Genomic DNA, 27,279 nt, shown 5'->3' with positions numbered 1-27,279 from the left:
AGATCCTCAGCTCATTGCAAAACTACTTAAATTTCTCATTGTCGATCCGCTTCCCATTATCAGAGATGAGTGTATGAGAAATTTTCTAGCAGCACACTATATTTTTAAGACGAAATCTTTGAGTTTCTTGGTAGTGATTGCGGCCAATTGTTCAACTTCGACCCATTTGGTGAAGTAATCTACTGCAACCACATCATACTTGACCCCTCCCTTTCTGGCTGGCATGGGCCCAATAAGATCAATTTCCCACATGGAGAATGGCCAAGGGCTGGTCATGGTTATCAGTTGGTGGGAAGAAGCTCACGGTATGTTCGCGAACTGCTAGCACTTGTCACACTTTTTTACAAAGTTGAAAGTGTCTTCCTGAAGTAGAGGCCAGTAGTGCCGTTGGCGGACAATTTTGTTGGCGAGGGATTGCGCGGCAGTTTGATTACCGCAAATCTCTTCATGTATCTCTCTTATGACATAGTCTGCTTCTTTATCGGTTACACATCGAAGGAGAGGGGTGCTAAACCCTCGCTTGTACAACTGATCTCCTATGAGTATGTAACGAGCAACTCTAGTGCGTAGGATTTTTGCCTCAGTCTTGTCATTGGGCAAAGTCTCATCTCGGAGATACTGAATAATTGGAGTCATCCAGGAAATTGACTCTGTTGTAGACACAGCCTGCTCGGGCGAGCTGATACTAGAATCTCTATGTATCAAATATGAATACTTTTCGGCACATTTGAGTCTAGCGACGAGTCTATTCTTGCCAAAGCATCTGCAACAGAGTTACTGTCTCTAGGAATTTGTCTGATCGTGAAGTGCTTGAAAGACTTAAGTGCGACCTTAGCTTTCTTCAGATAACTGATCATGTTTTCTTCCTTGGCTTAATATCCACCCAAGATCTTATTGACAACCGGCTGGGAATCGCGGTGAATACTAATGGCGCTTGACTCCATTTCTTTTGCCAATCACAAGCCAGCGAGCAGCGCTTCGTATTCGACCTCGTTGTTCGTAGCTTGGAACCCAAATCGAAGAATTTTATGGATGCGAGTCCCTTCGGGATTGAGGAGGAGAAGACTTGCCCTAGCTCTTTTCCTGTTCAAGGAACCATTGACATAAAGGCTTCAGGTCGATAAGTTTCGAACGGTTTCCTGGGTGACTTCGCTGGCTCACTTCTTGGATTTCTGATTCAGGTGGTACGAGAACTCCGAAATGAAATCGACAACAGCCTGCCCTTTGATGGTTGCTTTCAGTCTATAATGCAAATTGAACTAACTCAGTTTCATTGCCCATTTGAGTAACTTACTCGAAGCCTCTGGCTTTTGAAGGACTTGCCTGAGCGGATAGTTGGTCAAGACATGGATTGTGTGGGCATAGAAGTAGGGTCGTAGCTTTTTAGAGGTGATTAGCAGGACATAAGCTAATCGCTCTATTTCTGGATACCGTATTTGGGTGTCCAATAGTCGCTTGCTCGCGTAATATACCGACCATTGGACTTTGTTTTCCTCTCGAATGAGAGCTATGTTGACCGCATACTAAGAGACGGACAGGTACATGAGTAGAATTTCCTCGGGGAGAGGCTTGGACAGGAGAGGTGGCTTTCCGAGGTGCTCTTTTATGCTCTAAAAAGCCTACTCGCACTCTGGAGTCCACTCAAACTTTTTGTTAGCCCTGAGTATATTGAAAAATGGCAAGCAGCGATCTATTGCCCTTGATATGAAGCGACTGAAAGCTGTTATTCTCCCATTTAGACTCTGAACCTGTTTTTGGTTAGTCAGACTTTTCATATCAAGGAGAGCTTGGATCTTCTCGGGGTTGATTTTTATCCCCCTCTAGTTAACCATATACCCTAGGAACTTTCCCGAGGATACTCCGAATGAGCACTTGAGAGGATTGAGCTTCATTCTGTACCTTCGGAATACGTTGAACATATCAACGAGATGTGCCATGTGATCTGAAGCGAATGCGACTTGACCAGCATGTCATCAACATAGACTTCAATCGATTTTTCGATCTGCTTGGAAAACATACGGTTAACCAGCCATTGGTAAGTCGCCCTAGCATTTTTTAAGCCGAATGGCATGACCTTGTAACAATACAGCCCCTGATCTGTAACAAACGAGGTATGCTCTTCGTCCGATGCGTACATCAAATCTGATTATATCCCGGGTAGGCATCTATAAAACTCAGCAGCTCGTGTCCGGAGGTGGCATCGACGAGCTGGTCCATTCTTGGCAAGGGAAAGTTGTCCTTCGGACAGGCTTTGTTGAGGTCGATGAAGTCAATAGAGGTTCATCACTTACCGCTAGGCTTCTTTACCAAGATCAGATTTGCAATCCAGCTCGAGTAAAGCGTCTCTCAAATGGACTCGTTCAAAAGGAGTTTATCTATCTCGATTTTTAAGGCAGCATAGTGTTAAGGGTCCATTGCTCTTCTCTTCTGGCAAACCAGCTTGATCGCACTATCAATATTCAGCGCATGGCATATAGCATTCAGGCTTATCCCGATCATGTCAGCATGAGCCCATGCGAACATGTTGACATTTTCTTTGAGGAAACTTGTTAGGTCTTTGGTGAGTTGAGGGTTGAGATTACTTCCGATTCTCAACACTCGGGTTACCTCATTTTGATCGACTGATACCTCAAATAAATCCTCGACTAGCCCACTGTGAGGGCATTCTTGGATGCGAGGATCCATGTTATCCTCTACCAGGCCGGGTTGTGGCTTGATCCTACTGATCGTCATTGCCTGTTCAGGGATGCCAACTGACATTCCTCTTCCCTTACACGTCATCTGTACTGTTCTTATGTAGCAGTCGCGATATTTGTGTTGAGATCCGTTTACTTCCCCTATCCTTGTCGGGGTGGGGAACTTCTTTTTTAGATGGTAGATGGAGGTGACTGCCTTGAAATTTATCAATAGAGGTCGTCCTAAAATTCCATTGCAGGCAGACAGACAGTCTACTAGCAAAAATTCTGTTATTTTGGTCATTTAGTCGGTTTCTCCCAATGTGACAGAGAGTGAGATCGTTCCCCTAGGAATCAGATGATCCCTAGTAAAACCATAAAAAGGGATGGAGGTCGGCTTCAGGTCTACCTCATCCAGTTGTATTTTCTTGAAAGCTCACTGAAACAGGATATTCACGGTGCTTCCATTGTCCACCAGCATCCTGTAGACTTCGCACCAGTCTATTTCAGGCGCGATGACAAGAGCATCCTCATGGGAATGATGCAATCGTACCACGTCTTTCTCAAAGAAGGTGATCTCTTCCTCTCTGCAAACCTTAGCGGGTCGCGACGCCGTGCTCATTACACTCACAGGGTCATGATGAGCTTTTCGAGTATACCTTTCCTGGGCATCTCAAGAATTCCCCGCGAGGTGTGTTCTTCTGAAGATGATCCCTACACAATAGAGTCCCTTGCGACCACGGCGCTTCTTCCCTAGTTCCTCTTGATCTTTCTCCCGAATGAGAGTTGAGCCATCAATATATTTTTTGAAGTGCCCCTGCTTGATGAGGTCTTCGATTGCCTACTTAAGAGCTTGACACTCATCGGTGTAATGCTTATTATCCCTATGATAGCGACAGTACTTTTTATTGTTTCTGGTTGAGAGGGGATTCTTTATGGGCTCTAGCTCTCCAAGCAAGCTGGCCTCTTCTAACTTATCCAAAATGGTCGATACTGAGGCGTTCAGAGGAGTGTATTGATTCTTGTCGCAATGGCGACGAGGAACTGGGGTATAAGATTTCTTGGGCTCAAACCGCTGCCTCTTTCCTTTCCACTGATCGTCATTAGCCCATCTGTGATCAGTCCTCATATTCTCCCTCCGGCTGGGAGCACTACTCGAGGGACCAAGGTCTTAGCGATTGAGAGCGGCCATGAAATTTTCAATTCAGAGGTATTTTTCGATGAGGTTATAGAAGCGGGCGAGGGAAACACCATCCTCGGATTGTAGTTCCTTCCAAAAATCTGTCTACAGGCGAACTCCTACGATAATGAGAGTCTGAACGAACTATTCGGGAATGTGAGCCACTTTGTGGAGTTCCCTGTGGAATCTGTCTATGTAAGATTGGAGGGATTCATCCCTTTTTTTCCGTATGTTGCTCAGATAGCTCAACGACATTGAGAACTTCATGTTCACCTGGAAGTGTCTTCGAAAGGACGAGCTCGTTTGAGGCCATGAGCTGACTAATCTCATGGGAAGTGACCTGAACCAACGCTTGCATAGGCAGTCAGGGTTACTGCTAAGCAACGACATTTGACCAAGTCGGAGATTTGGTGGAGTTCCATGAGGTTGTTGAACTCGTATAGATGATCTTGTAGGTCTAAATTTGCATCGAATGCTCACATTTCAGGTATTCTGAATCTCGATGGGAGAGAAGCAGCTAAAACTGTTAAAGAAAAGGGAGACGCCTCTGCGACCTTCCCACGCTTATTCTGTTGAGCCTTAAGCTGATCCAACGCTCGCTATAGTTCCTTAATCGGAGGCAGCGAAACTGCTTGGGGATCACTTTCCGCAACGTGGGTTCGACCCTCACGGTTGCAATTGAGGAAAGACTGCAAATCGAGCTCTTTCTCAACTCGGTCAAAAGCTCCGGCAAACCTTGATACACTCTGGCTAGAGCCGTGAGATGACATTGAGTGATTCAGGAAATTTTTTTGATCTCCGCGATGGTCTGAATCGACCCGCAGATGACGAGGATTTCCCGTATGACGACGATTGAGATTGTTATTTTGGCGATACTAGGAATCTCCCCGCCTTGCACTTTTGTGGAATGCCCATGCAACGTGGCGTGGGACAACTCATGTTGTGATATGTTGCCAAGTCGCAGTACCATGGGTATTCTACCGGTTGCGCGACTGATGTTCGTTGGTCCCTCGGAGCCCTCTGGTCCGCTATTTGCCACTTGCTTTCCCCTTCTTTGACGTACCATAGTGCGCGCAGTATCGGCTTTCGCCCTTTTTCGTGCTTTTGCGTGATCTGCAGGCGTTTTTGGCGGTGGCACCGCCTTATTGGATTCTGGTGGCACGACCTGATCCAAATGGTCTAGCCTTTGGCTAACCGTTTGGAGAGTATTATTGAACCTCTCTAGGTAACTCATGAACGGCCAGGTCGAGCCGTGAGCTTGAAGGAATATCTGTCATGATACTCTGTTGGACTGGCGGCACTTCGGGAAAAGTGTCGTCTTATATCTGGGGGATTTCCTCATTGTCATAGTCAGTTCGCTTAGGTTTGAAACCTCGAGTCATTTGCTGATTGGTAGGACAGATTAGTCAGAGATTTCTGATGAAGAGCGGATACTAAATCAGGCCCTCTTTCTAGCGACAAACTGTTGATGCTTGATTTTGACATCAATGACTCACACATGCAAAGTGCTAAGCGGACTTAGAAATCACACGTGATAAGGAAACATGAAATGAAACAATGAATGAGAAGCGATATTTAAAGTGGTTTGGATGCTCAAAAGCGAATCATACGTCCACTGCTATTGTATTAATAGATGGGTAAAATCAGGTCGCGTGCGGCGGGCTGAGTTATAATCTAGAGAGAAAAAAGAGAGAGAAAATGTGTAAGCTATTTTAGACTAAGATTAGCCAATCCTGTAAATGAGAGGGGTGTCCTCTATTTATAGTGGGAGAGTTCAAGGTAATGATTACAAGTCTGCAAGTGGGTAGGTGTCATGCAAATCATTCTTTGTGTCCCATTGATTATCTGCACGAGAAATATCCTTAAATTGCGTAGGCCTTGGGCAGAGGGATAATCACTGACCACTTGCGAGCCTGACATTCACCTGCTGCACTGACAATAACCATACCTCTTCCATCACCGTGCGATGTGGCAGCGTCTGGACGGTACAAAACCTTCCTAAATCCTGATTGGCTCTTGCTGACGAGAGTCTACGTCAACCTTAACTTTACAGGCATAACAATTTTGATTATAAAAAATCTCTCCTGAGAGTAAGCTGATCCGGACACCTTGGTTAAAAAAAAGGGTAAGCAACGAATAGGATTTGATAGAGAAATAGTTTATGTAGCATAATTTAAGAAATTATTGAGGTAACAAATTTACGTAACATATTTTAAGAAATTGTTAAAGAAAGTCGTAAGGTAAGCTAACCTAATAACTAATGATTCTTTTTGCCTCCTATAATTAAAAACAAAAATATAAAACTCTAATGTAGCTTTCATGCTTGATTTTGGAGTGCATTATTTTAGGATCTGTAATTATCATGCTGCCGTGGCTTATCACAAAACCACAATCGGTTTCGTAACAAAATCTGCTTCGAATTGCTTCACTATAGTACAATATAATAACATGTGACATCGACCTCATTTAACGCTAGCACTGTAAGTTTTTTATTCCAATTGGGGAGTCTATTCAGTCATTGTATCCTTGCAAATTGAATTTAAAAACACAAAAGAAGGGCCCATTCCAATTATTATTAGTGCTATAATTTTAGTCTCTTAGTTCCTTAACCCTTGATGTTAATGTCACCGCGGAATAAATTATAGAAGAAAAAACCCACTCCACACAAAGTGTTTTGAGTTCTTCCTCTCATGTTTCGCCGCCCCTAATTAAACTAATACGTACAGTGCTAAACCTTGACTTCCTATGCTGACGTTGTTATCTGATAATACGTGAAGATTGGGTAAGAAAGAGGCACAAATTCTATTTCTGATTAGCTTCAGCTGACTCGTCAGGAATTAACTGCGTTTCATTTGGTAGCCTACCTTGAAAATTTGCTTACGTTATATCTCAGGAAAGGAGGGTCACCAATATAGGAGAAGAAGGTGCTTTAATTGTAAGGAAACTTCCGAAGGGAGGATGAAAATCGCAGTAGAATTAGAATATAGAGAATTCTGACTAACATGGGAGGAAAATTCTAAAGATCGAGAAGGATGTGTTATTTACGAATGCAGTCAATAGAAAATATAATAATAATTAATAAAAAGAATTATTATTGTTTGTGACTCTGTGTTATTAAATTTTGACTGCGTCTACGTAGAACTATGACATGATGCATGACTGATGAGCCACCGAAATAGAAAGCTCTTGTAAGACTTTTTCAAGGAAAATATTATTGAATTTATTAGGTAACGACCTTTTGTCTAAGGTTATATTAAATTATATCAAAGTAATGCTTACCAACTAAATAAATCTTCTTTTAAAATCAATCTGCTGTTGACTTTAAGGGTTAGTTCTTCGCATGCCCACTAATTCTCTTTTTTTTTAGTATATATATATATATATATGCCCAGGTTGTTTGGATCGAGGGTAAATAAGATAACGAATGTAATATTCGTTTATTTTATAAGATTTTTGTGTTTGGTTTGTAAGTAATAAAATATTATGGTAATCTTTTATTGCAAATATTATTTACTGTCGGTAATGTAGGAGGGTAATCTTATTACCTTGTTAGAGGGTGTTATTAAAACATTATCGAGATAATCTGATTTTTCTATCCATTTTGCTTTAAGTAAAAACTATTTCAGACACAATTGCCCTCAAATGTCTTCCACATAACAATTACCCAGCTCTCCTGCATTTGAGAAATTAGCTAAAACACCTCAATCACAAAAAAGTTTAAAAGTTAACAAAATACCTCCAGCCATCCAAGACCACTGCTGGCAGTAACTCACCACTGTCGGCCACCGGTGTCAGTCGCCATAATGGTGCACGACCAACAGGATCTCGCCGGTCGTGCGCTGGTAAGACCTTTTCAGGAAATGACCATATTTGGTGTTTCTGTGGCCATGAAATGGCTAGATCTGTGGCCGTGAAATGTCCATAGATTTGGTCATTTTTCGGATCCATGGCCATTTCGGCTTTGTCGGTGCATGACCGGCCATATACGACAGTCGTGCGTCATTCTGTCGATTCCCGACAGTGGACGGCGGTGGTGGTTGGCTGTCAGCAGTGGCTTGGGGTGGTGCCGGTGGGGATGATTTTGCTATAAATTAAAGTTTTATATGGCTGTGGTGTTTTAGCAAAATTTCAAGTGTAGGGGGTTAAAAAAATGATTAAAAAAAATAATAATAAAAAATACTATTATATTAATATTTTAAGATGAGGGCAATTTAGTAATCTATATAACATACCCACCTATTTATCCTCCAAACCAAACATATTATTCACCAATTTATTCGAGCCAACCAAATATATTTTCTTAACATTCACAGTAATCTTCAAAGTGATTTTTATTTCCGTTAATGTAATATACACCTATAATAAAACATTATATGATCCAAATGTCCCCTTTGGGTGTTTGAATGGTTGGGCAAAAACTCTTGGATGTATTACTTAAGAGGTCTTGAATCCGAACCACCTAAATTACTAATAGGGATAGTCAGAGTCACCAATATATATGGGCATGTTTGGTACATTATTTGCAATAATATTCTATTCTGAATAGGATATGATAGGATTCTGAGAATGTGTTTGGTACATTTTTGGAAAACATTTTCTGAAAACATTTTCTGAAAACATGTAGATTATTTTTAATCCCTTACATTTGTTACTTTTAACTAAACAACCCCCAAACCAACCCCCCCCCCCCCCCCCCCCCCCCCCCCCCCCCCCCAAAAAAAATAAAAGTTTAAAAATTAACAAAAATACCTCACCTACCCAACTGGCAACCGCACATCACTGACGACCAGCTGGATCTGGCTAGTCATGTGCCAATCTAACCTTTTTTGGCAAGATCGATTGTGTATCTTACCGAAAATGACTAGATCTATGGCCATAATCTGGTCGTCGTCAACGGGTAGATAGATCTGGCTAGAAACGACCAGATCAGCGTATGATCAGCTAAATCCAATCGATTGTGCATCGTTTAAAAGCCGATGGTGGTAACAGCGATGATTGGCGGCCGATGGTGATTGCTGGTGGACGACTGTGGCTTGAGTGGGGGTGTTTTTATTAATGTATAAACTTTTATTGTGAAAGGTAATTGTTAAATATTTCGAATTGAATTAAATATGATTGAATTTTAAATTGAATAGTTAATATTAAACATGTTTTTGTTTAATTTTTTAAACTTTATTCTATTTTACTGTCTTGTCTTAAACAGTGAAAAACTATATATATAAAAGAAATTAATTTAAAATTAATTTCTGTAAACTTTTGACTAAGCAAAAAGAAATGGAGACATTGACTTGTGCACTCATAGATTCCAAAGTAGCCAAACGACGGCTGCTACACGTAATTCGTAAATAACATTCCACCTGTGTGTCATAGAATTCATACACATTTTTTAAAATATAATTTGTACCTTTCAGTGAGAGGCTTGAATTGTCTTCAGGGTACAAGAAGACAAAGCGTAAAGGTAAGCACTATGTAAACAGCCATTTCAGAGAAAACGAAACACAGCAACGTCATTGAAAATGACTTGTTCTGAGCTTTCTCCACGTCAGCATTATGGATCCATGGAAATGTGTTCCTTATTCGCCGAGGCTACTTCGTGTGTGGTTCCTCTTAAGTTAACAGTGTATATTATTTGACCTGTTTTGGCTATTTCTGTATAACAGCCCTGTGGTGAAGCTTTCAACGATTATTATTCAAATTAATTATTAATTTGTATTATATATATACATACATTCTCTGTCTCTCTCTTTGTGTTTGTTTATTGATCTTTCTTCTCTGGAATTTGCCTCTCAAGTCCCGATCAGAGCTTTAAACAAAACAACCGCAATGAAGGTGAAATTTCCTTTCTCTTAATCTAATCCATCTATCCAATCTAAGTTTATTTGTTTGCAGAAGTCATGAGTCTTTCTCTGATTAGAATTCTTTCTCTGCTCTTGGACATATTATGATATAAGTAACAAATGACGCTGAGTGGATTTTGTTTTGTTTTGGTTCTTAGTGAGTTGTTAGTAAGATATGAGAGTTTTTCATTGGTGGGTTTAGCTTCTATAATATTTTTGTAAACTAGTTTGAATTTACTGTCATGTGTATCATTTCCTTCTTGCCATAAATGGTTTACATAATATAAATATATGTTTCTCTGTTCTTGAAGATTGAAATTTAAGTAATCAGTTTAGAATTTTCATAGGATGTACTATATATATTGTCTGTAACTTCCCTTTATTTGGCTGCAGAAAGTTGTGTTGAAATTGGACTTACATGATGAGAAAGGAAAGCAGAGGGCCATGAAAGCAGTTTCCGGCCTTCCAGGTATCTCAGTTTGAAATTACTAAGCCAAGTAAAAGCATCGATCATCAATTCAGTTCTTTCATTTGAAAGTTTTATTATTATCATTATTATTATTATTATGTCCATGATGTGCCCTTTAAATTTGTTTTTGGTATTTGTAACTTGTGCAGGGATTGAATCGATTGCGATCGAGTTGAAGGACAGTAAGTTAACAGTGATTGGAGACGTTGACCCCATTAACGTGGTAAACAAATTGAGAAAAAAGCAATGGTTCGTTGAGATTTTGACAGTGGGGCCAAAAGAGGAGAAGAAGCCTGAAGACAAGAAGAAGGAAGAAGAAAAGAAAAAGGAAGAGGAGAAGAAAAAGGAAGAGGAGAAGAAGAAGGCAGAGGAGAAGAAAAAGGAAGACGAAAAGAAAAAAGATCCAGTAGCTGAGTGGGTGAAAGCCTACAAAGCTCAAAATCCTCATCTCACCAAACATTACCATGTGATGAGTGCTGAAGAGAACCCAAACGCTTGTGTTATATGTTGACATGAACCATCAAGAGACGATTGAAGAGGTCTTATTAATTTGACTATTTGCATTCGTGATGCAGTGGAAACATGACGAAGTCCATTGAAGAACAGGTTTCTTCTTTGTATGGTTGATGGCTATTGGATTGTCTTGAGAGATTCAAAGTAAATAACTTTGGCCTAAAGATATATGTGTATAGAGAGAATAAATGAATTTTGGAATTCAAAGGACATTTTGCCCCCCCCAAAAAAAAAAAAAAAAGAAATAGAATTACATTGTACTTCATGTTAGTCTGTGTGTACTTTGTATCAATAATAAGAGTTAATCCTTGCGAGAACAATACATTATTTGAGCTAATTTGAGTTAAATTGTTCCTTCAATCCCCATATACAATATCTACTAGTTTCAAGTGAAACAATTAATTATTGAATTTAACTCAACTAATCTTCAGGGTCCTGGAATTGCTAGTCAGGGGAATCATGTATATTGAATTTAACTCAACTAATCTTCAAGATCCTAGAATTGCCGATCAGATAAGAGTCTTAGTGATCATTCATATTAGTACTTAGGATGACTTAAACTCAAAAGTTACTCTTTTTACTCTTTTAACATCAATAATCCAATGATGATTAATATTTAAATTTCGATGACATGTAATCCTAGTTTTGATATGAGGATAACGATGATGCATAGTCTAAGATTATTTAATTCAATTGACTAACATTAAATCTTTAAAATGATCAACAAATCCACTAAACCATTTATAAAACCAACAAAGTAATACAGAAAAAGCAGCGGCAACTGGCTTATACAAATAATATATTCAAAGAGGAAAGGGATACAACACCAATTATAAAAATTACCCAGTAAACGATCTCTCAGTCTTGATCCATATCCATCCCCTTCACACTCTCAAAGAACAAATTCTTAATAAAACAAATTTATTATATATATATATATATATAATAAATGGGGTGGCTTTTTGAAACAAAGAATGGACATTTCAACTCCTCTTGGGTCTCTACATTTATAATGTAATTAATAAAAATTAATGGCAGCTTCTGCTTTCTGAAAAAGGCCAAATACAGTTCCGTGCCTTTGACGACGACGGGAGGGAAAAATAATACAATTGGGCACCGGCCTTATTGATGAAGCTATAGTGCGTAGGATGTTCTTCTGAAAAGGAAACAAGCCAATTGTAGTTTGTCTTCAAGTGACTTGTTTGTAAGTACAATAAATGAGAGATGTTTTTCTCCAAGGAATCAGAAGACTTGATGTGGGCTTTTAAAGAGGCCATACAATAGTCTTCAAAATGGTTTAATGAAATTTTAATTACAAGTCTATTAGCTCGTGAAAACCCAGTTTGGATGTTTTAATTTGGCTATTATTTTTTGTATAAAGCAAAATCATCAAGACAAAAGCTTGAATGATCAAAACTCTTACCACAAATTGCTAGGTGAAAGGTCCCTAGCAAATGGGGTCCCTTGCTGAATAAACAAAAGTAGTCAACTCAGGACAAGCAAATAAGAGTTGATTGTATATGATCAGATCAGAACTAAAAGTTAAACAAAATGATGCAAAAACTTGTCATCTACCTAATTGTTTATACAAATTAAAATAGACATATCCAAGACCTTAGCCTTAATTAATTTGAGAATAAACGACATCTACTAACCCAAGGTTTGGCGAAATTGCAAGTTTTCACTCTTGGTTTTATAAATATTAGATTTTCACCCTTAAATTAACATTATTTATAATTTTTGGATAAAGAGTATTATTACCAAACTGTCCTCGAACCTTTTACTTTTGATTATGATGGCTAAATATCACAACCCTTCCTGAAAGATGGAAGCCTATTCATCACACCATGGATCAGTCAAAGCCAACGATAGCAACGACACGAAGGAGACTAGGAGCGGCAAGTGACGCGAAGAAAGTGAGGAAACGAAGAGGGCAAACATGATTTTCTGTCAATTTAAGAATGAGAATCTAGAATTTATGAAACCAAGGGAGCGAGATCTTGTCATTTTGCGAAACTTTGGGTGGGAACATGTTGTTCACTTAACCTCAAAGGGTTAACCTGGCAGTTAATGAGGTTTGTTCATTTCCTTGAATTCTTAGTTTCAAACTTTGAGACCATCTACCATAATAACATTATGGCTTATCTAATCCTGAGAACTTGTACCTTAGGATTTGTAGAATGTTTAATGAACCTCGAAGATTAGTTGAAGTACGCAAAAACTGACCTTATACCTCGACTAAAAAAAAAATAATAATAATAATAATAATAACATAGTTTACTCTTAATTTGAAGATACGCCTACTTTAATTGATGGTTTTGGTTATTACCCTAGTTAATAAATTCGCGTCTTATTCATGAACTACCGTATTTTATCAGTCTAACCGTATTGTTCGTGAATTATATGCCTTAGTTGTATTATTAGCGAATTATTCCCGTATCCAAATTTTTGCCAAATTTTCACAAACGTATTTTTCACCGTTTGTCATATCATAACAATAAAATTTCTATACCCTTTTTTTCACCATACCCGTATATTTGAAATGCTATATAGATTTTAACCAAATGACCTATGAAAAATGTTAAAACTAGGATTAATATTATCGTATATTTTAAAATGTATTATTAATAATATATCATATTAAACTCATATATACTTATACTGAATTTGTTCCGTATCCAGATTTTATGATTAATTTTTAAAAATATATTTTTTACTGTTTACTATATGATATTTTCATACCTTTTTTTGTATCCTTACATACTAACTAGGGTTATTACTGAGCCTTGAAAAGAGATTTCCAGGCTTTTATTGTCACAAATTCCAAGATCAGTTCATGTTGCAGTACAGCACATTATAATCTGACTAATCTGAATTGCTTGTCTCATATGTTCACAGATTTCCAACTAATATTCTTTGGTTGTTCAAGTAAGCTCATCTGTAATCCCAGTTTCTTACATCATTAACCTTCGAAATGTCTTGTGAAAGATAACGACTGTTTATTATATTAAATTAAATTGAGAGAAAACAACATGACGACCCACAATAATAATTATACATATCTTAATCCACCGGCTATCAATTTAATCATACGTGATCATGACCTCAAGAGCCATGCTTTCTTGGTAGTAGTTGCTCTGCAGATAAACGGAATTAAGTATTAAACAAAGAGTAAACAGACTTTTTTTCACCTAAATAATAATTTAATGACATTCTTTTACCCATTTATTTTTAAAATATTATTTTATTATTTAAATATATATTTAATTTTTTTATTCCAGCATTGTTGCGATCTCATATTATTATTATTCTCTTCTTCGATCATCATTCATCAAAACTTATCAAATCCTATTTCGATCGACCGAGTCAATTGTCAAAAATCGAGTGATTAAGGTTTACGCAATAATCTCTCTCAAGTCATATTTTAATCAATCTCAACCAGCAAAATCTAATCTTCTACCACTCAAAGACTTATCGACTTCCTCTCTTCAGAAGATCCAATAACCTGGACCGAGATTACTATCTGTTCGCTATTAGAATATAAATTTAGTTAGTAAAATGGTATTTTAAAAGTCAATGAGTAGAAAAGTGTTATTAAACTATTATTGGAGTGGGGAAAAGTGTTAACTAATTAAACAAACCGTTTATTACGTATTATATTTCAATTAGTTTTTCTCTTATGAAAACGATGATAATTGTTTTCTCTCTTTAAAATCTGTCGGCGACGATGGACAAAAAGTATATACCATAGGCTTATAGCATGAAATTAATAGTAGATAATGGCGGTGGGGTTCATAAAGAGAAGTCCGGCCCACAGCTTTAATGTTATTTTTATTTATTGGAATATATGTAGTTTTCCTTCCCTTAGAAATACAAGGAACACTTGAATATAAAAGCCAGAAAAACAAAATTTGAATTAGGTTGATGAGGCGAACGGGTGGGTGGTGTCGTCTTTGAACAGACATAATTGTTGTGCTGCTGATTATGAGGTCAAATTAATATAACCCCGAACGATTACTTCACAGAAGATCTTAGTCTTTAAAGAATCAAAAGAGCCATGCATGCAGACATACTTGTGTCTTCTGACGTTTTCATATCTTTAATGAAAATGCAATAATGCAACCCAAAGAATGAGGTTACTGCTATCATTTACCATAATTACCTACCAGTTATCTGTATTGTAAGCCCTACTGAATCTGTTCATTATTGCAGGTTGTACAGTTATTAGCTAACTCTGCTGGATGCTTAGCTGTATGCGAAAGGACCCGTCAACAACAATTATTTAATCTTCGCACGAGAAAGGGAAGAAATCCGGACAACTTTCTGATTTCAATTGCAATATAATTTATTAGATTATGTTATAAGATCAGAGATATTGCAAACTCACATGTATATAAAACACTTATAATAACAAGATATTGAATTAATTTATTTCTCAATATCAACTTACAAACAATTTGTGAACTGAAGAAAGTACAAAATACACTCAAAAAACGACATTGGACAGAAGAAGTATGCATGAACCAGAAAAAAAATCCCATATGATGCAGAGACTACATCATAAAGGTTACAACTCTGATTATTTAGAATGAATGAAACCCATCTCTTAGGAGCAGAAAAATTGGAATACTACAGAAAAACAAAAAAATTGTATGCGTCAATCATAAATCTTTACACGTGACTGAATATGCACGCGGCGCAGAGATTATTGCACCTTAATTAATTAAGTCCTGGCTCGAACAAGAGGTGATTGAGGAGACATGCATGGCGTATCGTCCAATCTCCTGAATGAAGTGCTGAGTCTGAGACTTCTTTGCCAGCACAGTTTCTTCACAGGCATCTTTGCCTCCTTATACTTACTCATGAAGCTTCTAATTCTTGATAAAGCAATGTTCATGGTCTCATCATCCATGTTCGCAAAACAAACCCTGAACCATCCTGGATTAGCACAATGAAAAGAAGAACCAGGAGAAACATTTAGTTTAACTTCGTTGATTATCACTTTCCACAGCTCCATCTCTCCATCATAAGTTTGCTCCTTGAGGAGATGGCGTAAATCCATCCAGAAAAATAGACCCGCATTGCTTTTCAAACAACTGATGCCCATTTGAGATAGTCCCCAAGTGAAGTCCCTGTGCCTTTCTGCTAATCTTTTAGCACTCTCGGTAATAAACCTGTCAACGAATTCATCATCTGATAACATTGATGCAATGAGATGTTGAGTTTGTGATGACACAAGTCCAAAGCTAGACATTTTGCGGGCGCAACTCACAACTTTATCGTTGTAAGAGTAAATAATTCCGACCCTAAAGCCTGGGAATCCCATGTCCTTTGAAAGACTGTAAACAATGTGGATGAGATTACGATTGCAGTGAATGTCTTCCTCTATTATCTCAGAGATGCTGATGAAATCAGGTTGGCCCATGAAGACTGTGGCGGCATAAATCTCGTCACAGACTAAGTGGATGTTCTTTTCATTGATGAAGCTCACTAGACTTCTTAGTGTTTCTCTGTCTAAATAAGTTCCCAGAGGGTTTGATGGATTGGTGAGGAGCAAACCCTTTATTCTGATGTTATCTTCTTGAGCTTTTTCATATGCTGCTTCCACGGCTTCTCTTGTAATCTCGAAATTGTTAGAACTGTCACACACAACTGGAAAAAGTTGAACTCCTGTTCTCCATCTCAAATCTCGATCAAATCTGCAAGAGAACGGAAAATCTTTGAGTAATTAATCAAATATTTTGCCGTTTAACATTTTAGCAATTTTCATATGATTAATTCCCTTACTTAATTTCGAGTTAAAAGTTACACAGATGCATGAAAGAGACAGCAAATATTCTTGGAGGTTTGATCTAATTTAAACAGACGCTAAATTGGCCTCATTCAAGAAAGTGGTGACTAATGACTGATCTAATGGCTGATATTTCTTAGTGCCCTCAAGGAATTTGGACCTCAGCTTCCTCCAGACAACATTAAATAATTGCATACACATGGTTCGGAATTTTCCTAAATTCAAGAAAATCCATGTAGTTAATTACTTTAAAGAATAAATTATCTGTTAAAACACGCCCTCATTAATAATAATAATACAACTTTGTCTAGGGGTGTCGTTAAAATTTGTAGCCAATTAGGCTAATCACACTATAAGCTACTTTTGAGCTTGGAATAGTGCGGTTGACTAAATATAGAATCATTTTTGTTGCTTTAAATCTTTGATTTGATAGATGATCTCTTGTTTCTTCCTGACGGTTGGTAGTGGAGAAAGCAAAGGCTTGGTTCAGTGTATGGTGGAAAAAACAGCGAAAAATCACTATGAATTTGAGCTCAAAGAAAATCTCTAATCATGAAACCAGCAACCTAGCTACATTATTATTTGATTTCTTTTGTTGGGAATAATAATTATAACGTATAATAAGCCCAACAGAAGTATAAAATTATAATGGAAAATGATGTATTACCCTGCATAGTAAGGAGTAGGCACCAAAAATGCTTCACCGGGATCGGCCAAACAAAAGGCAACCGTCTCATGTGCTCCGGTTGCTCCTCCACTCATAACAATGCGGTCAGGGTCGTATTTGACTTTATTCCCTCTCACTTTAGCCATAAAATTTGCAACAGCCTGTAGAATTAATAATTATTAGCACTCATGTAATAATTGATCAACGTAAATGTCAAATTACTAATACAGGTTTATGTGTCTGCGTACATTTCTGAACTTTGGCAAGCCGTGATAATCCTGAAAGATGGCAATATCCCTGAAATAATTTACACCTTCAGCAGTGCAAATAGAGGCTTCTGGGTTGCTTAAGAGCCAATCTTGAACTAAATCAAAGCAAAGCTGCATGTACGAGAAAAGGGAGAAGTTAGTAGCTGTGAGTTGTGGTTTTAGGGTGAACTCATGAACTTGAAGAGATCACAAAAGAAGTGTTAGTTACCTGATTTTCAGCTAAACCCATCTGGATGACTCCATTGGGATTCTCGGTGGGATGATACGGATCAGTTTCATATGCCTTCCAACCATCAAAATATGGAGAGTTTTCACCATGTCCGTTGCCGCTTGCAATCTTGGACAACAATTCTTCTTGTTTCCTCAACATGGACACCATTTTCGTGTTTTAGAAAGTCCTTAAAATGTAGGGAGAGAAGTGTAGAATGGCAAATATATATGCAGATAGATAGGAGAGAGTGAGGAAACTGGCTTTTAGGCTATCGTAATTGCTTGCGCTACACGGTCTTTGACGTGTAAAAAACTCGAATATGTAAAGGTTGCCAGTGTTGGAGTTTCCAAATTCTCTGATATTTATAGTTGAGTACTTGAGTTTGTACAGTCTGACTCTGAGATGGCTACCTATACTTTTTTTTTTTTTTTTTTTTGCTATCATTTAAAGTGAAGACTTATTTAAATAAAAAGAAAGTTCCCAGTAAGATCGTGAGGTATTGGCGGTGACTTGGTGGTGGGCTAGTTCAATTTATCAACAATATGTTTAATTAATGGCGTTCGGTGGGAGTAGGAGAGAAATAGCAACAAGTACCGAATGGTTATTGATATTTTTACTGTGAAATGAAAGACTTCAAGGCACGTGAAAAGATCAAGAATCAAACTTGTTAGCCAATATCAAGCAAAGCTTGATCAATAGCCATTGCCATATCAAATGGCTTGAATCAAGCAAAGCTTGATTTCAATCATTAACATAATTTACTAGCATAATTTCAGTCATTAGCTAGATTTTATTGATTCAAGGCATTAGTTTTGGTTGATTTTGGCTAACACAAAACTGAACTATTGTTTTACACGCGATAAACAACCTATGACAAATAGTATTAGAGGGGGCCACGGTAAATTAATTAATTAATGACTTGAAAAGTATACAGATAGATATACACTATACGCACACGTAAGGAGTAATGCTAGATACAGCACAACCACCAGAGCATCAACACATAAATGGATACGTTCTAATAATTGAGGTGCTGCTATATCAAAGTAGGTAAACGCCAGTTCATCATATATATAAACTGGGTACCACATACGTCCCGATTATGTTGACACTTGTTTGATCTTTTTCGCAACTTTTCCATCAATCTTCCACAAGTTCAATTCATCAAAACATAAACCCATAAAATAAGGGAACTTTGTATCTTGCTTGCTGGGGGACTGACGTTATCCCCATTGCATCTTACAACTCCCCTTATTTCTGGCTTTATGTTTCACGATTTCAGACTGCAACTTTTCGTACCACACTCTACTGGCATTATTTTATTTCTGTGTATACTTACCCGAGTATCAAATGTGAAAGCCACTTCTACCGTCACTGTATCCCTGTCAAAAGGTCTTCCAGCAAGGCTTAAACATTCAACAGGGTCCCATTCCAGTAGTGGTCCTCAATCTGGAAATTTCAACCACATTGGTCCCATTCAATTAATAGAGAAGGACCTAATTAATGGAGAAATTTATTTGGGATGATCATGCATGATAGAAGCATACATTTACTTTGACCATAAATCTTATTACTTTTTTTTTATAATACAAGCACAAAACTAATAACCCACATAAGATTCAATTAGGTAATAATGATAACTTTGTGAGGCAGCCTTGTGGGTGGCTAATTTAACTTGGTGTCTTCTATTACATATTCCAGTGAGATTTTCATGGTCAAACCAAGATGTTGAAGCCTTCAAACTCAAGATGTCCATTTAGACCAGGCTGTGTTGGGAGCATTTATCTTCCTTTAAAAACATTCAACTTTGTCAAAAGTCATAGAGAGGAAATTCCTACACGTAGAAGCTCTTTGAAACTTCTTCGTTCTAAACTTGTACAGTGTCACTCAGTCTTCAAAGGGTAGTTTCCAAACAAACTGTTTTTCTCCTCCTAAGTCCTAAGCAATCCCTTTGACTATAAGAAATTCAAATTTGGATTTGACTCTTAAATGCCCAAGTTCTATAATTTTCAAATAGTCAAAACTGATTCTTCAATTTGTATGATGGTCAATATAATCCACCCATGACTTGAGCTCCAACCAATTGATTTATCAACTGCAGTAAGTCCATATATTTAGGTGAAAGGAAATGAAAATGGTGCTTCACTAGGCTGATTCTTAAATCGGTCAATATTTCACCATGTTATTCTAAGATGTAAACAATCTAAAGTATTGACCATGTAGTTTAACTATTGACCATATCAACTATTGTGGTTATTAAACCAATTAAACTTATCATATAATTGAATGATCAAAGCTGAGATATTTGGAATTTGAAAAATCCCAATTGAATATGTGTAAACTTAGATGATAAAATAGAAGTTTAACCTTTATTTATTTTATAAGCAAAACCATTTCCCTTTTAATAACAAATTTTTAGGGCCCATTTGGTTCACTATTTTTATCCTATCTTATCCTAAAAACCCAAAAATATGTTTATTTCAATATTCTCAAAATCCAATTCTACTTTATTTAACTCAAAACTCAAAACGTTAATAATTATCTTTTTCGTAAAGATAACCCAACTCAGCTCAACTTCACTTTTTCTAAAATATTATTCTAAAAAACATCAGAATAGTGAACCAACCAGAACTTATCAAATCAATCTTATGCAAATTACCCAAATTTAAGAAACCCTAGTTGGGTATTGTACAAATTATTGTACCCACAAACGGATACAGTTAGTAAAACTTTGACATCAGCCAGCCACAGAATTAGCAGCATGTAGAATGAAAACCATGCTTAGTCTTGTTAAAAACAATGTTTTGAAAGTGGTGTATTTTCCAAGTGTTAATTCAATAACAACGTGCAATTAAAATTGTCAATTTTTCAGTTGGAAGAAAATTAGCTAACGGTTCAAAAATTTCTGCAGCCACTGTATTGATGTTAAAAATGTTTAAAACGTGAGAGAAGGCATTAATATTCTGAAGCAACACAAAAAACATCAGCACATAGAAAGCTGGAAAAGTAAAATGTTTTTATCATTGAAATGACTATGGAGAGCCATTTTAATTCAAATTTGGAAATTTGAATGTTGACTTATAGAAAGTGAGTATATGTTTCTGTTCAGACTTGCCCTCATTTATTTTGGTATGACACAACAACTTCACAGTTGAGCTATTCCGATCAAATGTATAATTTGTACTGACTAAAGTAATTAAATATGTGTAAGCAGTATACAGCATTATATTAGAATGATAAGTTTCTTTCCTACAGCACCTTTTACTGCTTCATAAGAAGAATCACTGTGTGAGCTGCAATGCTTCGATTTTCACCGAGGCTGTCGACCTTTTCATGAGTTTTAGCTTTTAGATTCACAACTGCGGGGTCTGCTCCGAGCAGCTCAGACAAGTTGGTCCGAATTGCCTCCTTGTGAGGGCTCAGTTTTGGTCTTTGAAGGATCAAGGTAGCATCCAAGTTGCCAATCTCATAACCTGCCTCATGCATAAGTCTCACCTGAAATGGACCATACAATTAGAGGATGAGCTTCAATCGATGAATCAACTGAACCGCTTAGAATTGATAATAACTATTGTTGAATGAGAAACTCTAAGAACCATTAATTTGATTAGAATGTTAAGGAGATGGTACATGAAAATGAAGTTTCCAATACATGATGAATCAAAGAAAAACAATTCACAAGATAAGTAAAGGTTTGCAATATAATGACTTAGGCCTGCATATATGTTTGAATCTTTTCAAAGTTCCAGTTAAATTTTTAGCTAAGAAATTAAATTTCCTCAATGTAGATACCTTTTTCTGATTGGTGGAATATGGGGCAAATGTCTTCTCTTGTACTAGAACAACAAAAGCACCACACCCATGTTGTTTATATTACTATTTAGATCCACCAGGCCATTTTATCCTCAGCTTCTTATTCCTTTCACTTTTGCTAATTTATTTCTTACAATTTCTATCCAGCTATATCAGAACTAAATTTCAAATCAATTCAACAAAACGCCCTCCAATCTATATAGAAATGGGATTCACTTACTTAGAAGGCCACAAAGTTGAATGTTTATAAAACATCTGAAAGTAATAAGAAGATTCAAAGAAACCTTTTTGCCAACTCAAAAACCAAGTTACATCTTGGATTTCACAAGGATTCCTTTCTAAAGAGACATGGATATTTTATACATAAATAGCATAAACAAGATAAACCATATTAGAAAGCCTTTGTCAGGAATTATATTTATATGAATGAGAATCACTAGTAAAACCTCATTTAAAAATAATAAAAAAAAAAAAAAAATTCAACATAAACTGGTGAAAACCTTGACTGCTGTTTACTTCCAGTGTCAACAAACTTAAGCAGCAAATGTCAGAGTCTCTAAGCTGGCATAATGGTGGATTATATACATGTTTTTCTATGGGAATCAGTTTTCATGGCTAAACCTGTGGTGCTATCCATCCCTACATACACTAGACAATATCACATACCATACTGATTCATTAACTGATTCCTTTTGATTGCTGTACAAATACGAAACTGTCAATACTTTGTTATATCCTAGTATATTCGAAATAAAACCAAATCCTGCATAAAAGAGCTCCAACACCAGCCGCTAAATTGGGGTTCAAAAACATTACTTAAACATTTAAAATTTCCCCGTTATTAAGTACAGATGGCACTGAAATCGAACCCCTAAAAATCAAACAGTCTGCCACCATGTTTACCCTCAAAAACTATGTTATGTTATTTCTTACAGATAATATCCTTTATTCTTAAGTCTTCAACCATTACAGGTTTTCAAGCTACGGCTTTCTCTTTGATACCTTTTAATGAGATACTCCTTAACATAACAGAATTTCAAGCTATAACATAAATCTTTAATTTAAAAAAATTTGAAAAAAAAAAAACTTACAGCTTCTTTAATAAAAACAGAGGAAGCTGCACCCTTCCACTTAGGATCAGAATCAGGAAAAATCTGACCAATATCGGGAAGCCCCAGTGCTCCCAAAATAGCATCGACCACACAGTGAAGCAAAACATCACCTAAAACCAACAATCCAATCAAATTAATTAGAAAAATTAAGATAAAATTCAAATTAAATACCTCAAAATCACACAATATCCCCCAAATAACAATAATAATAACACAACATACACACCGTCAGAGTGAGCCTCGCAACCTCTCTCGTGGGGAATATTAATGCCACCGATAATCAGAGGGTAGCCCGGCTCCAGTCTATGAAGATCAAAGCCATGGCCCACACGAAAAGGCAATGATTTAGATTTGGAAGACTGTGCGGAAGTGGAGGATTCACTGACTCCAATAGAAGAAGTAGTGGCTGTAGCTGAAACTGAGAAACGTTTCAACGGTGTCTTGTTATTAATCGGGAGATGGTTGATGGTTAAGGAAGCAGATTTTAGAAAAGAAGGAGCGAGTGGTTTGTGAGTAATTTTGGAGGGGAGAGGAGAGGAAGTGCACAAGTGAGTGGCCATCATCATTAGCTTCCAAATTTTGCGGTGGAAAGGAAAGAGTGAGGCTGAGGCCGCTACTTGTGTTTGTGCTTGTTGCTTGTGTGGGGCGGAATCTATTTAGCAATGATTCTCCTGGATACTCGAGGGAGTGGGCTTCGTTTAATTTGGTCTCCACGCGTTATACATGAAATCCATTCTAATAAAATAATACCATCGAAAATTACAGATGCCACAATGTTTTCCATCTTTTCCACGATCATAATAAGTCAATAATGATTCCATTGAACAAAGAGTCCAACTGTTCAAGGCGAAACCCGATTGGATACATTAAAGTATTTTATTATTCTTTATTAGAAACGTTGAACAAACAGAATGGCTCCCTCCCAATTGGACACTTTCAATTCTCATTTTAATGCAGCAAAATGGTTTTTATTCGTTTTACAACATAATTTCTCAACTGCACTAAATCACCCAAAGGCGAAACCCACACCAAACTTGTATCAAAGAACATCACCAAAAACAACAATGCTTGCACCATACACTAAAATCAGGTGCAGCAGAACACTTGCAACATGTAAAGAAATAAACATATGGAGCATTGTTGCGGGCATCAGTCGCACCACATAAACCAAAACAAAGGCACAGAAACATGAAACCATACATCATACTGCAACTTCTTATAGGGATAACCTGGGTAAATCTGCTTTATATGCGCAAAATGTACATGTCTAATTTAACAGGACTACTATTGGGCAGGCAACTCAGCAACAGTTTACAACTGAATACATATTTGACATGATATATCTACATGGACGATAGTAACTGTTGGATTTCCAACTAAAAGCAGTAAAGCTTAGTGTGAGGTAGAAGCCCTAGGTTGCTTGTATCCGTGCTCTGGTACTAAATGTTCAGAGGCAGCTCTCTTTGGTCTCAACTGCGACAAGAATGGCAAAAAGAAGCAAAGAAAGTCCCTGTAAAAAATTTTTTGCTATATAATTTGTAAATACATGACATGAGAAAAAATAAGAAATAAACAGACCTTCTCTTCAGCACGCTGATATATATTTCTTATAAGAATATTTTTTGCTTCAGTTGTAATAACTGCCAAAAAGAGGGTATTAACATGTCAGTTTCTAACTGAGATCATTAGATAGCAATGCAAGGTCAGGTTCTTATAGCAAAAGTTCTTCCAAAAGCACATACAACATCAAGAATGGCAGCAATAAACAAATACATTGAACCCAACAACATTAATTAGTCAAGATTATAAGAAGAATCTCTTTAGCTTGCCAAGCAAACATCATCTCTGTGTTACAATTCCAAATTCGTCGTGACTTCCTAATTTCAAAGAGGTAAGAAAAGAAAAGAAACATTAACCTGGCTTTAGCAGACAACAAAACACTCACATCTAAGATCGACAAATATATGTCCAAGATGAACAACAATTAAAGCAAACCTAGGCACCTAGGTATACGATATTTAGACATTGAAACATACATCACTTAAATAGAAAACCACATATAATGTCAGACTTAGTAGCATCAAACCAAAAGTTACTATATTATACCATAGGCATGATTAAAAAAACCAAGAATACTGATCTTTACCCATCAGGAAAACAAACTTGGAAACATTAAGGAGATACAAAGATCCCATCATTACCTTGATCAGGTGGTGGAAGAGCTCGGCTATGAGTAGGACGATAGGTGGCAGGTGACATTTTCTACCAAAGAAAAAATAATAATATATAAGAGAAGATGTTCACATTTCTTGACAGATGATTAATATGATTGACAGAATTCAGTAAACCATTCTATGCTCTTAAATAGAAAGCAAGGTTATGATTTATGCCCAGAAAATATCACAAGAGGTCCAAACCCAAAAATTTAAAAATTAGTCTACTGTAAATTATGCAGTTCTTCATTCAAATCTAGAGGGTGCTAATACGAACTGCATTGGAAAAGCATTGCAACCTGCATTCTGGACTGGAAAGTAAATGGCTACAGCATACAACTTGACCAAGCTTGACTAGAAAGCTCTGGTTGCTACAAGCAATTACATATCAAGTGAACATCTCCACAACTTAAAACAGATTCATTAAAGGTCCCAATAGATGGACCAGGTTCATCTCCACAAATAAACACAATAACAGCTAAGCAATCACATTAGGATTCATTGTTGGGCTCCTTATTACACTATCGTTGCAATGTGCATTCCAACATTCATCCTGCCTTTTTTTATGTTTGGCTCAATTATCTAGGGATTTTCTTATTGAAAATCTTTAAGTCAACTTTACCATAACCTCAGTTGGAAAAAGATGATATATGAGTCTTGGAATTAAAAAAGTGCATTCGTGAAATCACACTTGAATATGGAAGGCATGCTTTCAAATTATTTCAAAAGGAAAAGTTGTGCACAATCCAGTAATCTACCTACGCCAGCAGAAGGGAGGTGGAGAGCTAATGGTAAATTATCAATCCATTTGTATTGGCTAAAGACAACATTATAAGTTACTGAACGAGTAAGGTATGGAATCTCAAGTAAAATCACGTATTATGTGCCAAACATTATAATTCTCCACAAAAATCTACTATATTTACTATTTTGTTATTGTAGTCACTCCAAAACAATGACCAAAACTGAAGACAAAGTACAAAATAGTTTGACAGAGAATGAAGGGAGAACAATTGGAAGGCAGAAGATTAAGGAAAAAAGCACTGGTGGCCTGGTAAATATCTCCATAGTTTACTCAAATTTAAACCTTTCATTGCTCCCGAACCATTAATCCTCTCCAAAATTTGCACCATACAGATAAACAATCAAACTTCAAAATGATGTAGCTATTAATCCAGTACCATTTATGTTATTGTTAAGTGTCAAAATTTGGAGAAAGAAGTTAATTAATTTGTCAATCTCCCCAGTATCTTTCTTCAATGTAGTCGAAATTCAATCTTTCAACAATAAATGTTCACAATAAATTCTGATTTCTAGTTCATGTTGTTACCATCCACAAGCAAATTCTTGAAAAAGATGTCCACCTTCTAGACAATAGTTAAAACCACAATCTTACTTAAACAACTTAAAATAACATAGGCATCTTGTGACGCTGCAATTAACCTCAAAGACAAATATATACTGCAGCATTTCTTGCAACAGAAAATTTACTCAGTGCAGCATACAGAACAATCACACAGGACCATTACTGTAACTATACCAGATCCTACCAGAACCCATCATCCCAAACAGAAATGCACCAAAAATTTAAACACCAGAATAAAAAACTGGCTTAAATTAAAAAGGAAAAAAAAAAATCATACGCAGGGAGAAGTATAATGCTAAGGAGCCAGTCAAAAACAACTAAAAAACCCATAATTAAGCTCCAATAACATATATGAGCAACACCCATAAACGAATCTACAACGTTAACTGATGGAAGAATGTACAACTACTCCAGAGTTACATCATGCAATCGTTTTTAACATAAAAAGTAGTAATAAACCATCAATAAATCAATAAGCTACTTGGCAGATCATTACAAAAAAAATAAAAAAAAATGAGAGCTCTTGTAATTCATGATTAAGAGAATTTGATAAGAAAAACAGGAAGATTGGGTTAGATATAGTACGTACAGATGGGTTGGAAGAATCAGAAGGTCGAAGTTGGCTGAAGTTGTGAGGGTCAAAAGAGGGCCAGTCACCGAGCATAGACCCCATTGCAGATGTGCTGGTTTCTGCGCCCTAATCTCTGAAGCCACCACCGCGCACAAACAAAGAGAGAAAGTGCACAATGCCACGCACGATTCTAGAATGAACTTGACATTTACATTACCTTACATTACAGTTATGCATCCATTATAATTTGCTTATCCAAATTTATTCGCTCTCCTTTCAGGCCCGTTTCTGTCCTATCCCACTAACTGACAGTGTGTTAGCCTTAACTATAGGGTAAATTTTTTACTAACCAATTTTAACTCAAGATTTCCCATATCATTAAGACAAATTTAAGTTAATTAAGATAGTGGTTGGCTTAGGAGATCAACAATAATCCTATTCTATGCATTGATGCTATAAAATTTTACCTCATTTTCATTTGCTATTTAGTGTAGAGTCCAACATTACTTTTAATAATATCAATACTTCATAACAAGTGGACGAAAAGGCTATGTTATATGACAATGTTATGTTTGTTTGAAGCCTCCATTTT

General features: G+C 36.8%; 4 protein-coding genes across 5 annotated transcripts; 1 reads left to right on the top strand and 3 right to left on the bottom strand.

Moving 5' to 3' along the window:
- The first annotated feature begins 9,538 nt into the window (after positions 1–9,538).
- LOC116107494 (heavy metal-associated isoprenylated plant protein 39-like) lies at positions 9,539–10,893 on the top strand. 2 transcript variants are annotated; one of them, XM_031393758.1, is made up of 3 exons: positions 9,539–9,684; positions 10,086–10,161; positions 10,311–10,893. In XM_031393758.1, exons 1-3 carry the CDS (start codon positions 9,679–9,681, stop codon positions 10,670–10,672), a joined length of 444 nt encoding a protein of 147 aa, XP_031249618.1. In that variant the 5' UTR covers positions 9,539–9,678; the 3' UTR covers positions 10,673–10,893. The 2 variants fall into 2 exon arrangements, with proteins under 2 accessions (XP_031249618.1, XP_031249617.1); XM_031393757.1 differs by lacking the exon at positions 9,539–9,684 and adding an exon at positions 9,723–9,884.
- A 4,244-nt stretch (positions 10,894–15,137) lies between these two features.
- On the bottom strand, positions 15,138–17,967 carry LOC116107530 (1-aminocyclopropane-1-carboxylate synthase). The gene is made up of 4 exons (XM_031393802.1): positions 17,610–17,967; positions 17,381–17,512; positions 17,133–17,293; positions 15,138–16,373 (listed from the first exon to the last, which is right to left on the bottom strand). Exons 1-4 carry the CDS (start codon positions 17,778–17,780, stop codon positions 15,398–15,400), a joined length of 1,440 nt encoding a protein of 479 aa, XP_031249662.1. The 5' UTR covers positions 17,781–17,967; the 3' UTR covers positions 15,138–15,397.
- A 2,696-nt stretch (positions 17,968–20,663) lies between these two features.
- On the bottom strand, positions 20,664–23,271 carry LOC116107488 (2-C-methyl-D-erythritol 2,4-cyclodiphosphate synthase, chloroplastic). Its single transcript, XM_031393751.1, has 3 exons — positions 22,764–23,271; positions 22,517–22,647; positions 20,664–21,107 (listed from the first exon to the last, which is right to left on the bottom strand). Exons 1-3 carry the CDS (start codon positions 23,101–23,103, stop codon positions 20,874–20,876), a joined length of 705 nt encoding a protein of 234 aa, XP_031249611.1. The 5' UTR covers positions 23,104–23,271; the 3' UTR covers positions 20,664–20,873.
- Positions 23,272–23,557: 286 nt separating this feature from the next.
- LOC116107535 (DET1- and DDB1-associated protein 1) lies at positions 23,558–26,975 on the bottom strand. The gene is made up of 4 exons (XM_031393808.1): positions 26,706–26,975; positions 24,739–24,799; positions 24,116–24,177; positions 23,558–24,010 (listed from the first exon to the last, which is right to left on the bottom strand). The coding sequence occupies exons 1-4, from the start codon at positions 26,787–26,789 to the stop codon at positions 23,930–23,932; spliced, it is 288 nt and encodes a 95-aa protein (XP_031249668.1). The 5' UTR covers positions 26,790–26,975; the 3' UTR covers positions 23,558–23,929.
- Between the last annotated feature and the right edge of the window lie 304 nt (positions 26,976–27,279).

Source organism: Pistacia vera, unplaced genomic scaffold (assembly GCF_008641045.1).
Source record: "Pistacia vera cultivar Batoury unplaced genomic scaffold, PisVer_v2 Contig539, whole genome shotgun sequence".
Classification (NCBI taxonomy): domain Eukaryota; kingdom Viridiplantae; phylum Streptophyta; class Magnoliopsida; order Sapindales; family Anacardiaceae; genus Pistacia; species Pistacia vera.
This window is presented reverse-complemented; position numbering and strand designations above follow the sequence as displayed.

Bases quoted from the DNA above. Each gene is read 5' to 3' on its own strand.
- LOC116107494 (XM_031393757.1), top strand. From the start codon at position 9,813: ATGACGCTGAGTGGATTTTGTTTTGTTTTGGTTCTTAGTGAGTTGTTA. The intron at 9,885-10,085 runs GTGGGTTTAGCT...ATTTGGCTGCAG, and splicing joins GATATGAGAGTTTTTCATTG to AAAGTTGTGTTGAAATTGGA. The intron at 10,162-10,310 runs GTATCTCAGTTT...TAACTTGTGCAG, and splicing joins AGCAGTTTCCGGCCTTCCAG to GGATTGAATCGATTGCGATC.
- LOC116107530 (XM_031393802.1), bottom strand. From the start codon at position 17,780: ATGGTGTCCATGTTGAGGAAACAAGAAGAATTGTTGTCCAAGATTGCA. The intron at 17,513-17,609 runs GTAACTAACACT...TCGTACATGCAG, and splicing joins TGGGTTTAGCTGAAAATCAG to CTTTGCTTTGATTTAGTTCA. The intron at 17,294-17,380 runs GTACGCAGACAC...TTAATTCTACAG, and splicing joins GCTTGCCAAAGTTCAGAAAT to GCTGTTGCAAATTTTATGGC.
- LOC116107488 (XM_031393751.1), bottom strand. From the start codon at position 23,103: ATGATGATGGCCACTCACTTGTGCACTTCCTCTCCTCTCCCCTCCAAA. The intron at 22,648-22,763 runs GTGTGTATGTTG...TGTTGGTTTTAG, and splicing joins TTGCGAGGCTCACTCTGACG to GTGATGTTTTGCTTCACTGT. The intron at 21,108-22,516 runs GTAAGTTTTTTT...GGTCCATTTCAG, and splicing joins CTGTTTTTATTAAAGAAGCT to GTGAGACTTATGCATGAGGC.
- LOC116107535 (XM_031393808.1), bottom strand. From the start codon at position 26,789: ATGGGGTCTATGCTCGGTGACTGGCCCTCTTTTGACCCTCACAACTTC. The intron at 24,178-24,738 runs GTAATGATGGGA...TCTTTTTGGCAG, and splicing joins TCTTCCACCACCTGATCAAG to TTATTACAACTGAAGCAAAA. The intron at 24,011-24,115 runs GTCTGTTTATTT...TTCTTGTCGCAG, and splicing joins ATCAGCGTGCTGAAGAGAAG to TTGAGACCAAAGAGAGCTGC.